This window comes from Microtus pennsylvanicus, chromosome 8 (assembly GCF_037038515.1).
Source record: "Microtus pennsylvanicus isolate mMicPen1 chromosome 8, mMicPen1.hap1, whole genome shotgun sequence".
Classification (NCBI taxonomy): Eukaryota; Metazoa; Chordata; class Mammalia; order Rodentia; family Cricetidae; genus Microtus; species Microtus pennsylvanicus.
Window position 1 is genome coordinate 25,724,617 of NC_134586.1, and position 19,670 is coordinate 25,744,286.

Consider the following 19,670-nt stretch of genomic DNA (forward strand, 5'->3'; position numbering starts at 1 on the left):
CACTGCTGGTCCTGGTGACACTGTAATACAAAGCGCACAACCATTTTGGTCACAGAATGAGTCTTCCTGTGGTGCGCATGCAGGTGCCACCTAGGGCTAGGCACTGGCTCTCTGTCAGGCAGAGGGCAAAGCCTTTGCCATGCACTGCTTCCCAGACTGACATATTGTCACTGTACCATATCTCAGATGGGAAGACCAAGACACAGTCCGTGGCCTGAGCTGACACCTTCCCATCTCTGCCCATCACAGTACACTGTATAGATTCCACCAGTCAATGCACACAGCCTGACCTGTCGTAGAGCAGCCCTGCACATGGGGTCTCTTGCTCTCGGGCTGATGCCTGACTTTGCTTTGCCAAGTTCCAGAGACGCATAGCACGACTGGCTTTAATGCTCTCAGCTGAGAAACATCAAACCAGAAGAAACCCTCCTTCACTTTTCTTTCTTTTTTATTTTATTTTTTTTTATTTTTCCATTCAAAAATTTCCACTTCCTCCCCTCCTCCCATTCCCTTCTCACTCCCCCACTCACCCCCTCCTCCCTCCCCTTCCAGCCTTAAGAGAAGGCAGGGTACCCTGTCCTGTGGGAAGTACAAGGCCCTCCCCCCTCCATCCAGGCCTAGGAAGGTGTGCATCCAAATAGACTAGGGTCCCAAAAAGCCAGTACATGCAGTAGAAACAAGTCCCAGTGCCTTTGCCAATGACTTCTCAGTCAGGCCCCATTGTCAGCCACATTCAGAGACCGGTTTGATCCCATGCTCGTTCAGTCCCAGTCCAGCTGGATTTGGTGAGCTCCCATTAGATCAAGCACACTGTCTCAGTAGGTGGACCAACTGACTTCCTTGCTCATCTTCTCCCTCCTTCTGCTCTTCAACTGGACCTTGGGAGCTCAGTCCAGTGCTCTGATGTGGGTCTCTGTCTCTGTCTCCATCCATCACGGGACGGGACGAAGATTCTATGGTGATTAAGAAGCCCTCACCCAGTCCAGACTCCTCAACACTGTGTCCCTCCCCCACCCAACACCTCTTTCTCCACCCTCACTTGCTGCCCTCTCTCAGGACCTTCATCAAGCTTGTTGGCCTGGCTTCTGAAAAGAGGGAGCATGTTCCAATGACAGTGAGAACCCCTCACTCCTGGCAGAAGCTAAGAGATCTTTCTCTTGGGAGCGGTCAGTCCACAGTTAATTCCCCACGAATCATAGGGAGACGTGAACAGACTTGCTCCTTGACCCTCCCCCAATCCCCCAGCACTCCAGCCCACTCCATCCCCAGCACTCCAGCCTGTCTGTCCCCTCACTTCTCAGCTCTCTACCTGACCCTGTTAAGAATAGGGTTGGGGTGACTGGGCGGGCCTGACCTGGAGCACTGCAGAACTCCTCAGTCCTATGAGAATTTGTCTGGCAATATGAAGGGGGAAGAAAGATGGAGAATTTGGCTTTCAGCCTAGATCAGGGAGAAAGTCTGGGTTTTTATTTCCCCCAAGCATAGGAAAGAGTTCACTTTAGCTCATGATCATGGGCATTTACTGGTCCAGCCCCAGGCAGAAGGGATGTCTTTGAGGGGCAGCATGGGAGTGCTGAGAGCTCAGAGCAAGGCAGGGGTGCAAGCATTATGGGCGGCTTTAAAGGATGGAAGGTCGTACTGGAAACAGCCGGAGCCAGTAGGGGATGGCTGGGCAAAATGATTGGAGCAGAGGGTAATGAAGTAACAACTGAATTTCTGTGCTTTCCATGAGCAGCTAGGCACTGCTCAAGTATTCGGGGTAGCTGAAGCATAGCAAATGTCTCAAATAAATGATGGCCCCGTAGAACCTGGGGTGAGAAGAGTAAACAAAGAGAGGGTGGGTAGTCTAAATATCTCCCCAAATTTATGGAAAAACAAAGTGTCAAAGACCAGTTTGAACAACATTCTGTATTAGAGAGCAGGCAGGGGAAGATGGTTTTCTGGAAGAGGCACATTTAAGACAGGTCTTGAAGAGAGGGGAATATATGTACCTTGAGAAGAGAGGCTGAGCAGTGGCCCAGACATGCCCAAGGTCCACCAGCACAGAAGTCGTACAAGGAGCCGTTTCCCTGTGTGATGTTTGCTCAATACATTATTAGAGAGGCATTCTGATAGTGGGAAGGTAGGAAGATAGCGGCCGGGATTCTATTTAGAGTCCTGACAAAGGCTTTCCCTGAGATCCTTCTCCTCTTCATTAGCTGCTAATTATCAGCCAACATAAAGCTGCTCTTTTAGATTCCCAACATGGAAACCATGGAGGAGGCTCTGAAATGGCTAGGGGGAAAAAACTGAAATGTACTTAGAGATTTGAAAATGCTATGCACATAATTTTTGATTGGCATGCTTAGGGACTCTGTAGCTAGAGTCTGGGATTGATTGGCTGGGGACAAGGGTTCTGAGTGTCAAGGAGTCTCAAGGGGGAGTACCAAGAGCTTCAGAAAGGAGGGGAAAGGAGGTGTAAAAAGGGCCGGTGCTGATGAAGCCACATAGCTGGCCTTCTTGGGGATCACTTTGGAGGTCCTCCAAAGTTGTAGGGTGCATAGAAACCAAAGAACACAGGGGCAGAGCAAGAGGGTAGATCAGAGTCTGACTGTTTGGAAAGGGGCTGAGAATCCACTACTCCTCCAAGAGGCTCAGTGGGAAATAGAAGGCCAGCTGGTGCCTTGTGGGTAGAAGAGTCTAACAGAGAACTGGGGGAGGGTCTGAAGGCAGGAGACAGGCAGCAGATAGACGAATGGAGGTTGGAAATGCAGGTAAGAAATAGAAAGATGAGGGAATGTCCAAAGGAGATAGATGCTGTGGGATCATTTGTTCTGCGTTAGACGGGGACTTTAATACTCACAAAAGCAACCTGGGAATTTGTTCTCTCATTTACTCACTACATAGGATGCTGACTGTGTATTGGAGACTGTCCAAGGAGTGGGGACCAGGCAGTGAAAATGGCAAGCGAAGCCTCTGCCTTCACAGTGCTTGGCTTTGCTCTTTTTCCATTACGTCTTTGTGTGACTGTGACCACCCGGCTCTCAGAGACAACTCAAGGGAAGAAGGAGGCTGGGGGGGGGGGGTCATAGTTTCAGTTCCATCACAGTAAGAAAGGCATGGAGTAAGCAACTTACTCCACAGGGGTAGGGTCACATGGTAGGGCTCTTAACAACATTGCAGATCAGATTATGAAGAGAACCAGATGCTGGGTGTAACCTTCAAAGGTCCACCCCTAGTAACCAGCTAGGCTCCACCTCCAAAAAGGTCTGTAATGTCCCAAAATGATACCACTGGCTCAAGAAGGAACATTTAAAATATGAGACTGTGGGGGCCACCTTACATTCAAGTCAAAATGTTCTATCTATTGCATCTCATAATACAAAATGCATTTGTATATAAGCTTATCCAAGACTTAACTATTCCGACACCATTCACAAGCCCAAGTCTTGGAAGAACAGGAGCAAAAGAGAGTAAGGGAGGGGAAGCAAATACTGTAAAAGTACATGATATATTTAAAAATAACTGTCTTTATGAAACAGAACACTATGAGCAATGAATATATCCCCCCAAAAGTTGGGGGAGCTCTACACTGTAGGGTCACATTAAGACTCAAAAGCAATCTCTAAATTATGAACCTCTGTTTAAAACATGAGTTATATACTCCTGATCTGTAATGATACAAAATAAATATTCTTATTCCAAACAAGGGGGGAGGGTTTGAGATGAGACTACAGAAACAGGAGGCAGAATACAGCAAGACCAAAACTCATTAGGGAATATATCAAGTTTTCTAGCTTGCTGCAGATGGCGGCATCATTTGAGTTCCACCACCCCTGGGCAGCCTGGATACTTAAAATCCATGTGGCCTCTTCCTTGGACTGATTCTTCCAGTGCCTACCACCTTCCTAGGCAAACAGATACTCCATGCTGCTGGCATCTCTAGCATTCTGAGGTCTTTCTGTATCTCAGGTTTTCACCTGCAAAGTTTCACACGTCTCCCGGTCACAGGCTCCCTAAGGTGGGGATATGACCTATGACCCTATTGACCTTCCAGCCCTTCCTTAAAAGTCTAGTTCAAGCCTCCATGACTTCAGGTACTCTTGTAGTCTTGATGCCTACAAAATTATGTCAGTTAGGTAAACGATGCCAAGTTGTGCCGAGAGTGTCAGCAGTAGCCAGGCCATTTTAGACCATAGCTACAACAGCCTCCGAGAGTTTGTATGGTTAAACCTGGGAGAATAGCTCTCTAGGCAGGTCCTTTACAAGTTGAGGGCCCCCGTGGCACTCTCTTCAAAGGTAAGTTGTAGTAGAAGGAGCAGGCTGCATCCCACTGCCCGGCCAGCTTAGCCCCAAAAATAATCACACAGAAATTGTATTAATTAAAACACTGCCTGGCCTATTAGCTCTAGCTTCTTATTGGCTAACTCTCACATCTTGATCTAACCCATTCTAATAATCTGTGTAGCACCACGAGGTCATGGCTTACCGGGGAAAGATTCTAACCTACGTCTGTCTTGGGCAGGAGCTTCATGGCGTCAGCCTGACTCTGCCCTTCTTCCCAGCATCCAGTTCTGTCTTTCCCACCTACCTAAGTTTCTGCCCTATCAAAAGGCCAAGGCAGTCTCTTTATTCAACTAATGAAAGCAACATTTACACTCTGAAGCCTCTAGCGGGTGGTCTTGCCACTTTAAACGTATCTTAGTTGGGGTCACTATTGCTGTGATGAAACCATGATGAAAAGCAACTTGGGGAGGAAAGGGTTTATTTCTCTCACAGTTCCATTTAACAAACAGTTCGTCATGGAAAGCAGGAAGGGCCATGTAGGAGACTGCTCATTCATTTCCCAGCAGCCCAGACTCAAAATAATCACACAGAAACTATACTAATTACAACACTTCTTTGTCTATTAGCTTGTGCATATTTTTAGCTAACTCTTACATCTTAAATCAACCCATTTCTATTAATCTGTGCATCACCACGAGATTGTGGCCTACTGCAAGGTTCTGCAAGGTTCTGGTAGGCTCCAACTCTCTGACTCCACCTCCTTTCCTCTTCTATCTGCTTGGAATTCCCACCTTGCCCTATTCTGCACAGCAATAGGCCCAACACAGCTTCCTTATTAACCAATGGTAATGAAACATATTCACAGCATACAGAGGGGAATCCCACATCCATGCAGGAACTCACACAGGCAGGAACCCTAAAATAGGAGCTGATGCAGAGGCTGCAGAGGGGTGCAACTTACTGGCTTACTCCTCATGACTTACTCAAACTCCGTTTTTATAGAACTCAGGACTGCAATGGCAGCACCCACAATGGTTTGGTCCCTCCCCCATCAATTACTAAATTTAAAATATATGCTTTACAGGCTTGTTTATAGCCCGATTTTATGGAGACATTTTCCTAATTGAGGTTCCCTCCTTTCAGATGACTTCAGTTTGTGGCATTGATATAAAATCATCCAGCACAACTGCTATTATGGACAAGGTTTTTGTATCTTTCTGTACTGCTTTTTACTCCAAATTATGACTATATGCCTGGCTAAAAGTGCTCAACAATAACCCTATCCAACTTGAATCCTATGCTGGCTTGAAATTCCTGTTAAACTTTTTAATTCAGGCTCACTTAAAATTTCAGGGTACAGGCAGGATGCAAACAAAATGTTTCCCCACTGTATCCAAAAGGCGGTAGCCCAATTCCCAATAGAGTCCTTGTTCCCGTCTGAAATCTTATGAGCACAGTTTTTTTACTATCTACAATATCATCAGCATTCCAGCCCTGCAAGCATCAACCGATTAATCTCTGCAAACAGCATTCTAGGGATTCTTAAACTCCTTTCTCCAAATCTTCCAAATGCTTCTGACAAACCAGTTCCAAAGGCCTAAGAACCTCATGACCAGATTTAATTACAGTAACAAGCTCTTCTGTGGCTCCCATTTTCTGTACCAGTTGACTTTGTGTTACTGTAACTACAATACTTAAGAGAAACAATTTCAAAAAGATGTAGTTTGTTCCCAGTTTGTGAGGGTTTGATCCATAATTGCAGACAAAGCTTCGTAGCTAGCATCATAGTGGTGGGGGCTGCTCACATCATCAGAAAACGGAGCATGACAGGAGGGCTGGCTATAACCTGTCTTTACTTACTATTTCTACCAGATAGAGGCTCACCTCCTTAAAAGGCTCTACACTCTCCACCTGCCCCCAAAGAAAACCACAGTGCTACAAGCTGGGGGACAAGCATTCAAAGTATGAGCCCCTAGGAGACACTTCAGATTTGAACCATACTTAAACTTTAATGCGTAAGAAGGACTTGGTAGGACAGGAACAAGAATCTAAATTTCATTTCTTCAAACAGTATAGACATTGAGCTTGAAGGTGTACCCTCCTGGAGTCATCTTGGCCAGTCTTCTGCCTCAGAGGGTGATGATAATTATCTAGCTTGCTTTCTGTTGCTGTGATAAGCATCATGACCAAAGGCAGTTTGGGAAAAAGGGGTTTATTTGGCTTAAAGATCACGGTCCATCACTGCTAGAAGCCACGGCAGGAACCTAGAGGCAAGAACCAAAGCAGAGGCCATGGAAGAATGCTGCTTACTGGCTTTCCTTCATGGGTTGTTCAGCCTGCTTTCTTGAACAGTTCAGGGATATCTACCCAGGGATGTGGCCCTATCACACTGAACTGGACCCTCCTAAATCAATCATTATTCAAGAATATTCCTAAAGACTTACCTACAGGACAGAAATTTAACAATCTTTAAAAAGTTCAACATGTCCTCAATTGTCACATCACATTTCCTTCACAGGATACAAAGGTATTATTCCATCTCAAGCCACAAATCACTACTTACTGCTACCCTGCTGTATAAGGTTCCTCCAAGATTAAAACATTCCATCCTTTAGGAAAGTTCCCTAAAACAGAAGGTAAGGAACTCAAGATAGTTTCAGGAAGTCCCTCTACCTCTACCTCCCTTGCACTCTCACAAGAATGCTGGGAGTCACTCAGACAAGACAAGCTGCCAGGAAGACTTTGAGATCAGATGAGCTAGCCTGTACCAAGCAGAAACCAGCCAGGCTACCAGGAAGAGGTTTAGACCAGAGGCAGCTGGAGAGGATGCTCTCCAGTCTGTTGTGCCGCCAGTAGGCTGTGCAGAGTACTTCAGTTTCCAGCTCTGTGAGCTGTCGTCCATGCTGGGGTGGGCTTTGATGAGACAGCTGTCTTTAAGTTATTTCTGTCCTTGTAAGTAACCCCAATAAAACTCAATGGTTCTCTCTCTCTCACACACACACATACACACACACACACACACACACACACACACACACACACACAAAGACTTACCTACAGGCTAATCTGATGGAGACATTTTCTCAGGTAAGGTTTTCTCTTCCTGGATGACCCTAGATTATGTCAAGTTGAAAAAAAAAGAAAAACTACCCAGTGCAATGCTATACCAAGCAGATAGATTCTTTACCGTCTTGGAACTATCTTAGGTAAAGGGTTTCTTCTTAGGTATCTTCTTTCAGTTGTTTATGGAATTCTATCACCTGCCAAGACACTCTTGGGTCTTGGTTTCTCCAGGAAGTAGAAATGGACCAGTGGGAAAGAAATACAAAGTCTGGACCTTCAGTGAGTTTGTCATGGTCATTGAGAAAAGATTTTTAAAATGGGGATAAAAGGGTACTGTTCATCTAATTCTCCACAACATGGCAATTTCTTCCTTTGGGGCACACAGGAAATCATACACCCTAAGTTGTGCCTTATTTTAAAAGGTTTACCCAATTGCATCAGACCCACCAGGACTGTACCAGGCTTTTTCTTTTGGGACACCAACCAGCTTCCAGATCATGACACAGAGACTTCTTATTAGTTATGAATACTCGGCCTAGCTTAAGCTCATTTCTGGTTAGCTCTTTTGTTTTTCAGATTTATTTATTTATTTTGTATACAGTGTTCTGTCTGCATGTATACCTGCAGGCCAGAGAGGGCACCAGATTTCATTACAGATGGTTGTGAGGCACCATGTGGTTGCTGGGAATTGAACTCAGGACCTCTAGAAGAACAATCAGTGCTCTTAACCTCTGAGCTATCTCTCTTGTCCCCTCTGGCTTTTTCTTTTAACTTAAATTAACCTGTTTCTCTTTATCTATCTTTTGTCTTGGTGCCTTTTGCCTTTCTTTCTGTACATCTAGTTACTTTTTTGGTTCCTCCACTGTCTGCCTGTCTGGCAGCTGCCTGGTTTCTAGTCCTGGAGGTGTCCTTCTCTTTCTCCCCCTTTCTCTTCTCCTTCCTCTCTTTCTCATTCTTTTCACCCTCTTCTTTCTTCTATTCTATTTATTCTTTCTTCCCATCAGCCCTGCCTATCCCTCTCCTGCCTAGCTACTGGCCAGTCAGCTTTTTATTAAACCTCTCAGGTACCTTAGGCTGGCAAAGTGAAACAAATGCAGCCCATCTTTACATAATTAAAGATATGCAGCAAACACAAATGTAACACATCTTTGCACAGTTAAAGTCATATTCCACAGCATAAGCAAATATAACGCATCTTTACATAGTTAAGTGTTCCACAAGGATGATTTCCCTTTTGTTAACTGACAGTCACTTGGTTGGAAATAGGTTTCTAATATACTGGAAACTCGCAGGGATAATGTCTATCATATTAATAAGACCAGCTCAAATTCAAAGGGGGAGAATTATATACCACAGGGTGAGGACTCACTGGGACCATCTTGGAATTCTGCCTACCACACAGCTGGAAGGTAGCTACTTGGTTTCTCTATGTAGCTCCACGGGTACCTCTAAGAAATCTCGCTCTCTGCCCCAGGGGATCTGTTCCGGCTCTTGCACGCATCAATCATACTAGGCAGAAAAGAAGATCATGGCTTCATGAGTTCTCAGGGCTGAACTCTAGCATGCCCACTGAGGCCTAGAACGGGGAAGCAGCCTTGCCCCAGGTGGGCAGGTCCCTTCCCAGAGAACCCAGTTGAACTGTGTCCAGATGTGAAGAACCCGAGAAAATAAGCATGTGCTATTCTAACCTGCTGGGTGTTTGGTAATTTGATAGACAAGATACTTGGTATGAGTCATTCTAAAACTGTGTTGCGGATGACACCCATGGCCTTACACAAGTTAGACAAGGCCTCTGCCACTGAGCTACATCCCCAAGTCCATTCTGATATGTTTTTTAAAATGTCCTTGAAGACTCCCCTGTAACCCAGGGGTCCGATGTCACTGTAGTGCTTCCTCCTAATGCTTAGAGCCTGCACCCTCTCACACACAGACTTTGGTGGGCTGAGTAGATCAGGAAGCCAGTTACAGTGCTGCATTGAGGGATAGACTTGCCTTTCCATCTGCTTCACAGACGGCAAATCCACCTGTGCTCCCCCCAGCCTCACCCCCATTCAGATTCCCAGAGAATGTGGGAATGTCAGTGCTGTAGAGACTCTCCTACTCTCTGTCCATTCTTCCAGATTTTTAGCTCCAGAAGGAGAGTGTGCAGCCGAGGGTAAAGATACATGAAGGGCATAATTTCAGAGACAGGGTACGCATTTTCACTCCTACAGACTCAAGGGGCTTACCGAGGAGCCTATGATACTAATCAACCCTATCTTCTTAGTTTTAAAAAAGCCTGGCCCTTTGGCTAAAGTCAAAGCTCTTCAAGGAGCGGGGTTCAATGGTCAGTCATTTCCGGGGGTGGGGTGGGGGTGGTACAGGGGGAATGTCCCTCCTAGTCTTTTCTTGAGAAGTTTTGATAAAGTAGAGAAAGCAAGAACAAAGCAACCTAAGTGGGGTTGGGGGTCGGGGGTCAGATATGGAGGGCAGAGCTGAAGGAAGGGAGGCAAACCCTGAACACGGGGATGCCAGGAGCGATGCTCAGGTGAGCGATACTCAGGTGAGGCCCTTGCTACACAGCTCCTATCAATACAACTGTGATTTGGAACATGCTCCCTGGAGGGCAGCTTGCTCTTGGGCTATTGTCTTCATAACGTTCACATTTATTGACCACTTCCCATGTGCCCAAATCTGGACCGGGGACTGGCCTCGCAAAGACGATCAAACCCAGATGCCATGCTTTTGGTACTCCCAGGAAAACAGAAGCACCCCAATGCACTGAAGTGAGCGCCCAGAGTATTGTTTTTTATTTGATTGACTGATCTTAACATCATTGTTTAATTTTTCATTTTTAATTATGCATCAAGGCAGAAAACAACAATATAATAAACTCCCATACAACCATCACCAAGCTCCAAAGGTCTTTATTAATGTTTTCTTAATATTAATATCATGCTAGCTAGTGCATTTTACGTAATTTCAATTGAAATTCGGGAAATGTATTTTATTTCTAAATACTCCTACATGCATCTCTGGTGTAAACGTTCTTTAATAATTAAGAGATTAGATAAACGGGACTTTCATCCCACACCTCTGTCCACTGCCACAAGGAACCTCCCCAAACCTGAGTGTATTCCTCCATCTTGCCTCTAGGAGTCTTGCTAAGGACTTGGCATATCAGGCTTGTCTGGTCTGGAGTCTTTTCCCAGTAAAGCCACCTTGTGCACCGGGGACTGCGGTGGGCTGTACTGATCTAATCCATGCTACTTCCACCTTCCCTGACTGAGCCTTTTTCTCTGTCCCTGCTGCAGATTGAAATGCTAGAACACAAATACGGGGGCCACTTGGTATCCCGACGCGCCGCGTGCACCATCCAAACTGCTTTCCGCCAGTACCAGCTCAGCAAGAACTTTGAGAAGATCCGTAACTCGCTCCTGGAAAGCCGCCTGCCCCGGCGGATCTCGCTGCGCAAAGTGCGGGCGCCCACAGCAGAGAGCCTGGTGGCAGAGAAGGCGCTCCTGGAGGGCTGCGGACTACTGGGGCTGCCGCTGGGGCGCTCGCCCTCCCTGCCACCCACCTTCGCAGGGTCGCTCACCGAGCTGGAGGACTCCTTCACCGAACAGGTGCAGTCCTTGGCCAAGTCTATCGACGACGCCCTCAGCACCTGGAGTCTCAAGACCATGTGCTCATTGCAAGAGAGTGGCGCGTACCAGCTCCACCAGGCCCTGCACCCGAGTGCGGGACAGCCAGGCCTGGAAGCCGAGGCACGGGAGCCCGAGAGTAGCCCAGGGTCTGGAGATGAGGCCAGCGGCCTGCCGCAGGGTCACAGTGGTACCCTCATGATGGCTTTCCGGGATGTCACGGTGCAGATCGCTAACCAGAACATTTCTGTTTCCTCCTCTACCGCCCTGTCTGTGGCCAACTGTCTGGGCACACAGACCACCCAGGCCACAGCTGAGCCGGCGACCAATCAAACTGAGCAGGGGGATGCCGCGGCTCAGGAGGTCTCGGAAGCCCCAGCCTCGGAAGCCCCAGCCTCGGAACAGGAAGAACCCCCGGGTGAGAACTCAGAAGTGGTGGAGAGCCCAGCCCAGGGCGCACATGAACAGGTGGTTGCGGAGGCCGTGGTTGAGGAGGTTGTGGCTGAGGAAGCAGCGGAGGAAGAGGAAGAGGCCGGGCAGACAGGGAAAGGGGCCGATGCGGGCGAGAACTCTGAGCAGCTGAGCAGTAGCAGCGCATCCACCAAGTCCGCCAAATCTGGCTCAGAGGTTTCTGCTGCTGCCTCGAAGGAGGCCCTGCAGGCGGTGATCCTAAGCTTGCCGCGCTACCACTGCGAGAACCCAGCCAGCTGCAGGTCCCCCACGCTCTCCACTGACACCCTGCGCAAGAGACTTTACCGCATTGGCCTCAACCTCTTCAACATGTGAGTGAGCTTGGGGTCCCCAGAAGGACCGGAGGGAGGGACCGAGGGGAAACTTGCAGGGTACCAAGTCCTGACAGCATCTTCTCTGGGTCCTTCAGAGCAGTTTGTGCCTGGGCTGAAACCCCTCGCCAGAGCTCCCAGGGAATGTTTAAGAAGTACATACTATATTTTTCCCGATGACAAACACATCAAGCATAGGTTTTTCACAATTGTTGTTTTTAAGATGAAGAGATGGTTTGGAAAATGGGAAAATACAGGTTGAGCACACGCAGGAATCGTTGAAGATGAAAATGAAGTTAGGAAAACAGTGTTATTACACTGGGGTCCCAAAATGAGGAAGTGGTGGAGAGGAGGAGACAGAGTGAAAATGAGGTAGAGTCCCTGCTGAGAAGGCTCAGGTAAAGGTGGTTGCTGTGCAAGCCTGGCAACCTGAGCTCTGCCTCCCAGAACAACCACAAAGGTGGAAGGAGAAAGGTGTCTCCCTCCCGGGAGCAGTCCTCTGAACCCCTGTGAAGGCATTCCCTCTCTCACAATAAAATTTTATTTTTAAATATTTTTAATGAGATAGAGGAATAGGTAAGAGGAAAGAAAGACAGGAAGGATGAGAACCAAGTGAGATGGAAAAGAAATTAGGGGATAGAAGGAGAGAAATTAATGACTGCCATAACTCAGAGACCCAAACAGGACTCCATGCGACAAGAACACACGCTGCAGGTGACACAGAGGAAATAGACCCCTCTCTCCCTCCCTGTGAGACAGAAAGTCCATGAGACTCTACTAACCCTCCTCATCCATTCCCTCCTAGCTCTGCCCCGGGGCAGGAATCATTTCCTGCTCTCATTTAGTCATACAACTATTATTGATTGCATGCCAGGCCTGTACTGGATAGATGAGTAAAACAGCTCCTGGCCTCAAGATGCTCATGTCCAGCCATTCCTAGCTCACCTGCAATCCTCCCAGCAGCATCTAGAGACGGAGAACATCCTCCGATTTTACAGAATAGCAACCAGGCTCACAAGAGGGAGGGAGGTTGCACACTGCTCAACCTCTTGCCGGAGGTAAACCTGGGCGTGGCCAGAGTCCTCCATCCTTTTGTAGATCAGGCTACCATCCCCGGTGCACATGAAATCAGAAACTCTCATCCTTCAAGACATCCCAGTCCATCCCTATTGAAGAACCAGTTCCATCCCCTCCCCCTGTATATGGGCTGGTACCTTTGCAAAACACAATACAAATGAATTGCTGGGAAAGCAGCCACAGGCTTGATGTCCTGAAAATGTCAAGCATTTGAGAAAAGGTTTCTAGGGTTCATTTATCTCCTCAGATCCAGTGAGATCCGGTTCCAGGAGCAGCTAAGGTGCAGGCTGGAGGGAGCACCTCCTGCACCCCCTGGGGGCTCTAGGGACTGACTGTCCAGAGCCTCAGGGAAGGGACAGAGAAGGGAGCCTCGCTACTTGCTCCGGATTCTTGTTGAGTCAGACCTCTTCTCCCTTCAAGCCCTATTCCTGTCCCCGTTCCCCATCCCACCCCCGTGTGATGTTCAGGTGACAGTTGCTCCCATGGGGAGCCCTAGTGGTCCCTGGGAAGTAGATTTCCCAGGGTGAAAGGAGTTAGGACAGCAGCCTTAAAAAGCCTTGGCTTCCTCTCTTTTCCCCACTCCAACTTCTCTACAGAAACCCGGACAAGGGCATCCAGTTCCTGATCTCACGCGGCTTCATCCCTGACACCCCCATCGGCGTGGCCCACTTCCTCCTCCAGCGGAAAGGCCTGAGCCGCCAGATGATAGGAGAGTTCCTGGGCAATAGCAAGAGACAGTTCAACCGCGACGTGCTGGAGTGAGTGACCACGACACACCCCCACTCTCCCTCCTTTCATACCCCTGGATCCAAAGATTCTCATGATTCCTTCCGAGGTGGGAATCCTTGCTCCAGCTTCCTGTAGTCAGCAGAGTGGCTATAGGTCCAGTCATTCATTTGGTGGTAGGATGCGCCTGGAGCCTTTGCACACTCCAGGGACACCCTTGGGCATGAGAAACAGTGGGGGAGGGGGTATAAATAATAATTAATGAATTGTGCTGCTCAGGCCCACTTCTGGGGGAATGGCCCCTTAGCCTACCTTCTCTCAGCACCTGTCCCAGAAGCCCTGGAACATTCCCGTGCCAGGGCTCATTTTCATATTAATAGAAGCAAAACATGGGGGAAAACAGGGCTGAAAGGAGTGTTATTAAACAGGGAAATACTGAGTCCATAAACATGAATTAACCAACGAAATTACCACCGAAGAGCCTATACCATAACTGCAGTAAAGACTGGGGTGAGAACTACAGGGACCGCCTTAACTATGCTGGGCTTTGCATGGCTCAGAAGCTCCATCTCCAGAGGACAGGGGTGGCACTTCTCTGGCTAAGAACCACAGAGCCTTGGGGCCTCCTCTCCCCTGGGAAAGGTAAAGAGGGTCCAGGAGTTCTACTCTAGTCCCCTGGGAAAGCCTGTCCTCCTTGTTCCTGCTCCTGCAAGAGCTGTAAAGAGAGGGACAAGGGGCTGAGGGGTGGAGGGTCACTGTGACTGTTTGTGGCCAGTGCTGGATGGATAACTGAAGAGCTGGCCTCTGGTCACGGAGCAGTCCTGGCACTCTTGCAAAGTTGACATAGCACAGCTCTGTGTCACATCCTGTGAGAGGTTAGGGGTTTGCTATGCGGATGGACCAGTTGCTCCCTAAGAATGAGACTGGACATCCTGGCACACCTCGTGGTCTGGGAGAATTTATAGCCTTGTATACTCTGAAGTCACTGATGGGGGATGGAGGAGTGTCATCTCAACACAGGTAGAACAGCAAGAACTGAGACCTGTCTGAAGGCTCTCGGGAATCCCTGAACAGCATTGGCTATGCAGAACTAATGTCCTACCCTTGCCTCTCTGGAGACTGGGGCTGGGGCCTGAGATTGCACACCTAAAAGAATAGTGAGAACTGATCGGCTCCAGCAATTCCCATTTGCTCTTTCCTTCTCCTCCCTTCAGCTCCCCTTTCCCTGTCCTGGCAGCTCTGTTAGGTGGTGTGCCCTGAAATGATGCGCAGGAAATGATACAGGTACCCAGAACATGCCATGCAATGGAGGAGGAGGAGAAAGACCATGTGTTCTGCCATGTCCCATCTTTGGCCTTCTGTCTTTTCCTTTCCTTCCACTAACTTTCCCATTATTTTCCACTAACTTTCCCTTTCCTTTCCACTAACTTCCTTCTGTCCAGCTGGCTCTCACTCCCAGGTGATTTGTCTCTCTCCACCGGGGAGACAAAAGTGACCCTGTTTCCCTTATGGGCTTTGTCTGTTTTCTTCTGCCACCCCCATCCCCATGCGACTGGGCCAGCATTCTAGTACCAAGCCCACATTTGATCTGGAGCATCCAGGACGCGGGTTTTGTGCTGAACAATACAGGTCACACTGACTGTCACACTTCCCGGGTGACTGGCATGGTAGGGGTGGATGAGTCACTGGGAGATAAGAGTTTCAGGCCTGGGCCTGCTGCTGCAGCCTGTGCCTCAGAAGACCGGGCCAGGGATTAATCTGGCAACTGAGGAACCCAGGCTTGAGCTGGACCCACATCAGCTAGCATTTCTGGTGAGAGGTGGCTGATGGGTAGATTTTAAGAATTGACTGTCTCTGCTCCTGGGTGCTGGTAGTATGGGAAAGACGAGTGTTTACGTCTTATTTTCTCATCTGTAAGATGAGAAATCTGGGCTGCATGATCTCACAAGTGCCTCTGAGTTCTGTGACATCTGTCATCTTTCCCATTCCTTGGTGCACTTACTGGTTGGCGACTGGTTTAGGACAGAGAATCATCTGCCATAAGAAGGGGGGGGGGCGTGCTTTGTCATCCTGCCAGAGAGTCTTGGAGTTGCCTTTGGGCTTGAGGGCAGTGCTGGGGCTTCAGGGAGGAATGAGATGACCATGGTTATCCATTCAACAAACATTGAGTGAGTATTCTGTGTTAAGAGTGGACCTGGACTGGGATTCTGTATTTGTTTGTGGGAATAAGCATGGCTCCTGGTCTCAGGGAACTTACACACCTGAACGTTGATGGGGAGGGATGAGAGAAGAATGTAAAAGGCGATAGGAAGACGGAGGCTTTCCCGCTGGCATCCTGGGTGTGGGGGGAAGAGTGGAGTATGGAGCACAGGCGTGATGCTACCCCCACAGATATCTTATGTCCCACACTTTATTCTGCAGCCCAGAACCTCAGGATCTGAACTCAGACACACTCAGCCCCTGGACTGACTCAACCCCACAGAACAGAGTCCTGTGAACCAAGTTCATAAACATCTAGTTTGTGCCTGAGACAGAGTTGTTCCTTCCTGCAAAAAAGCCAGGAACACATGGAGAAGAGAGCCAGGACTCTGGGAGCATTGGTCTCTCTCTCCCTGCCACCCCAGCCACCCACCCAGGAACATTAAATAAAGTGCCACCTCCTCCTTACTTCCACTGGACGGAGCACAGGCAGTAACAGCTGTCCAGTGCTGCTTTGCGCGGGCTGGGAAGGCTCTGTTGGGGTACTCTATGGCTCCCCTGCCCCCACCTGAGGGCATTCAGCAAGTCATATCCATGTTTATAGCTGTCTGCCAAACAAAAGGACATAAATCCCCCCCATACCCCCAGAGACTGAGAAGACATGCCAAGCTAGAGAGTTCCCAAGAAGCAGTCGCAGGAGGGAAGACGGAGCTGGAATGATTCTCAGAGGGAAATTATTATTTTAGAGACAACATTCAGACCTATGAGGAAAAAGCAAAAGGCTGGGGAACCAGAGCAGAAGCTGCCTCTAATGCTTACCCAGGTCTGATTGTACTGTCAAGTGCCCTGATTCCAGAGTGCGGCACTCGGAGTTCCTGGTGGCTGACAGCTGTCTCTCTGCACTGGTCTCATTTTCACGGAAGACACATTGCAGAACGGAATGTGTTGTGGTTTGGATGGCAAGTGTCACATGCTCATCTGCCTGATCTCCAGCTGGTGGTGGTTTAGAAGGCTGTAGAACCTTCTGTTATCTGTCCGGTTGACAGATACAAGGCCAGAGTGGGGAGGGTAGATGATTATAAAACCCACCTAGTTCTGATCCAGTCTCTGCCTTCTGATCTGCTGAAACGTGAGCAGATTCCCCAGCACTCCCACCACCTTCGATCTTCCTGACCAAGCTTCCCCAGCCATGCTGAACTGCATCCCCTCAAACCATGAACTAGAATAAATCCATTCTCATTTAGGTTGTTTCCCATTGGGTGTTTGATTATAGCAATGAGGAAGATAGCTAATACAGAAAATTAATACTGAGAAGTGGGGCCATTGCTCTGATAAGACAGACCTTGGGCCTTAAGACTTAGTTAAAGAAAGACGATGGATGAGTTTGGAGTTGTAGGCTAGAGAGGTCTTAGAAGGCTACAAGGAGAGCCCTGTGAACTGTTACGGCGAGAGTTTGGAAAAACAAAATGTTGACTGAAGCACAGACAACAAAGGTCCAGACCCCAGGACTGTAGATGTGACCACGGACTCTGTTAGGAACGGACCAGAAGCCATTCTTGTTACATTCTGTCAAAACATCCTACACAGATTTTTTTGTGTCAGTTTTGAGTGAGACTGGATCAGAAATAATGGATTCTGAATTCAAGGCCATATAGCATTAGAGTATGACATTCTTATGATGTCACTGCAAGCACAACAGACACTGTCGTGATGTCACCATGAGCCCTGGATGCGAGGCGGGAAGGTACAAGGGTTTGGATTTACCTTGTTGAGCTTCAGTCTTGCTTTGGTCCAGTCCTTCCTTGCCATACTCCTATGCTCCCTTTTGAAACGGGCGTGTTTACTCAGTACCACTTAATGTCAGAAATATAAAGCTTGTCTTTGGGTTTTACAGGGGTTCGCAAATAAGAGACTGTCTTGAATCTCAGAAGAGATTGTGGAATTTGGGATTTCGTTGGAACTCTGAGATTATGATGACTGTTAGGGTTATACTGAATACATTTGGCATTTCAAAAGGGCACCTAATGGAGGCTAGAGGTGAGGCGTGATGGTCTGGATGTGAAATGTCTTCTGCAGGCTTACATGTTTAAACACATGATTCTCATCTCATGGTGCTATTTTGTAAAATCTCTTGGGCATGGAGCCTAGCTGGAAGACACAGAGCCCTAAGGGCAGAACTAGTCGGTTATAACCGGGTCTTTATTCTAGCCCAAGATCTCTGTTTCCTGATCCAGTAAGGTGTGGATAAGATGCCTGGTGCTCCCATTACCACCAGCCTGCCCACTACCACTCCTTATCATAGTGGACTGTGCTCCCTCCAACTGCAAGCCAAATTAAATTCTTCCTACCTTAAACTGATTCTTATCAGGTATTTGGTCACAGTGCAAGAAAAGTAACCTTTTATAAAAAGTAACAATATATAGAATAACTTCTACTAGGCTTATAATCAAATAAAAATTAAAAGTATCAAAGGGCCAAGTCCACTTTAGGATGTTGCTATTTGCTTTTGATGTCCATCTTGTTATGTAAAAGTCATAATTATCTACTGAATTACATTTTTTGAGACAGGGTTTCTCTGTGTAACCCTGATTGTCCTGGAATTCACTCTGTAGACCAGGCTGGCCTTGAACTCACAGAGATCCACCTGCTTCTGCCTTCTGAATGCTGGGATTAAAGGCTTGTGACCCCCCCCCCCCACACACACACACAAATAACCTTTTTGAAACGAAAGTTGACAAGTTGAACTGCCTGAGACTCAGGAAGTTTCTGTAAATGGTGGCTCTTTCCATTTTTATGTCTCCTACCTAAAACCGAGAGGCAACAGAACCTCTCTGCTGCTTTTTCAGTGCAGGAAAGCTTGACTGTTCCTGTTCTGTTTTGATGTCTGCTCACCAGATTTGGTGTCCACTTGCTAGGATTTGCCAGGGAGGGATGGGAAAGAGCAGGGAGGAAGTGGCTCCTTCTAGGGGGAACTACCCTGTATCCTGAAGACATCCCTTCTGAATGTAGAGAAGAGACACCTTGCAAGCTCAAGCACACATAGGAGCCAGGCAGGGTTAGGATCTTTTAGGGCTAGCCGCACGCCTCCCCTGCCCACACCCACCCACGGTTTTCACATGGCCGGGAATTCAGCTCTGCTCTATTTCCTTCCCAAAGTGTTCGCTCCAGCAGGTTTGAAGGCCAGCGGATGAGAGAATGTTCTGCGCCGGCTGTGAGCGGTCTCTCTTCTAGCGTGGATGATTCTTTCCGACGTGAATCATAGGCACAGGGAGGACACCCATGTCTATCATTTCGATTTGAAGGGCAGCTTTAGGAGTAAGCTGCCAGCAGGAACTTTCCAGCATGTTCTTTCCGTCTCCTAGTTTTCTCGGTCCTTTGTGAAGTTCCAGGACACGTTAATTAGCATTTAATGTTGGAGTCAGGTTTTCACGACTGCATTCCCACCAGCATATGTTGGCCAGAGTGTAACAGACTTGTTCTTCCCGGGATATTATGAAATGAAGACAGATTGTCTGTCATATGTGACAGTTTGGAAGGCTGTGGCCTTTCTTTCTGGCTAGCAAGAAATCTTTTGAGAACCTCTTGCCCACTGCACTGTGTGTAATTTCAGAGCAGACGTCATGCCTGAGGAATTCCCTTGAGGAGACAAAGGTGAGGCTGGGGCCCTGGGAGACCCTTCCAGGGTCTAGAGGAAGGAAGACTCAGTGCTATTTCCACGGCTTCGAAAAGTCCTCTGCTAGCAACCGGAGGCGCGAAGGGATGTCTCTTTTTAAAGTGTTGTCTGGAGATAATGCATAACCTAATGGTAAGGCACTTAGAATGTATAAAGTCCCAAGTTCAAGTCCTGGCACTGTGAGAGAAAAAACAAAGCAATGATATCTTCAGATTTGAACTTTCACCTCTCTAGGCATCCCACCCTATCCCTGACATGGAT

General features: G+C 48.0%; 1 protein-coding gene across 8 annotated transcripts in view; it reads left to right on the forward strand.

The window, feature by feature from the left end:
• The window catches only part of Iqsec3 (IQ motif and Sec7 domain ArfGEF 3), a 102,300-nt gene that overhangs the window by 53,131 nt on the left and 29,499 nt on the right, over positions 1 to 19,670 (forward strand). For 7 of the 8 annotated variants that reach the window (XR_012911582.1, XR_012911583.1, XR_012911584.1 and 4 more), the window contains 2 exons: positions 10,623 to 11,734; positions 13,408 to 13,569. Coding sequence is in view for 5 of the 8 variants with exons in the window: in XM_075982874.1 (XP_075838989.1) it covers positions 10,623 to 11,734; positions 13,408 to 13,569 (1,274 nt within the window). In the remaining 3 variants the exon portion in view is untranslated. The remainder of the gene's footprint in view (positions 1 to 10,622; positions 11,735 to 13,407; positions 13,570 to 19,670) is intronic. The other variant, XM_075982875.1, reaches the window with a different exon arrangement.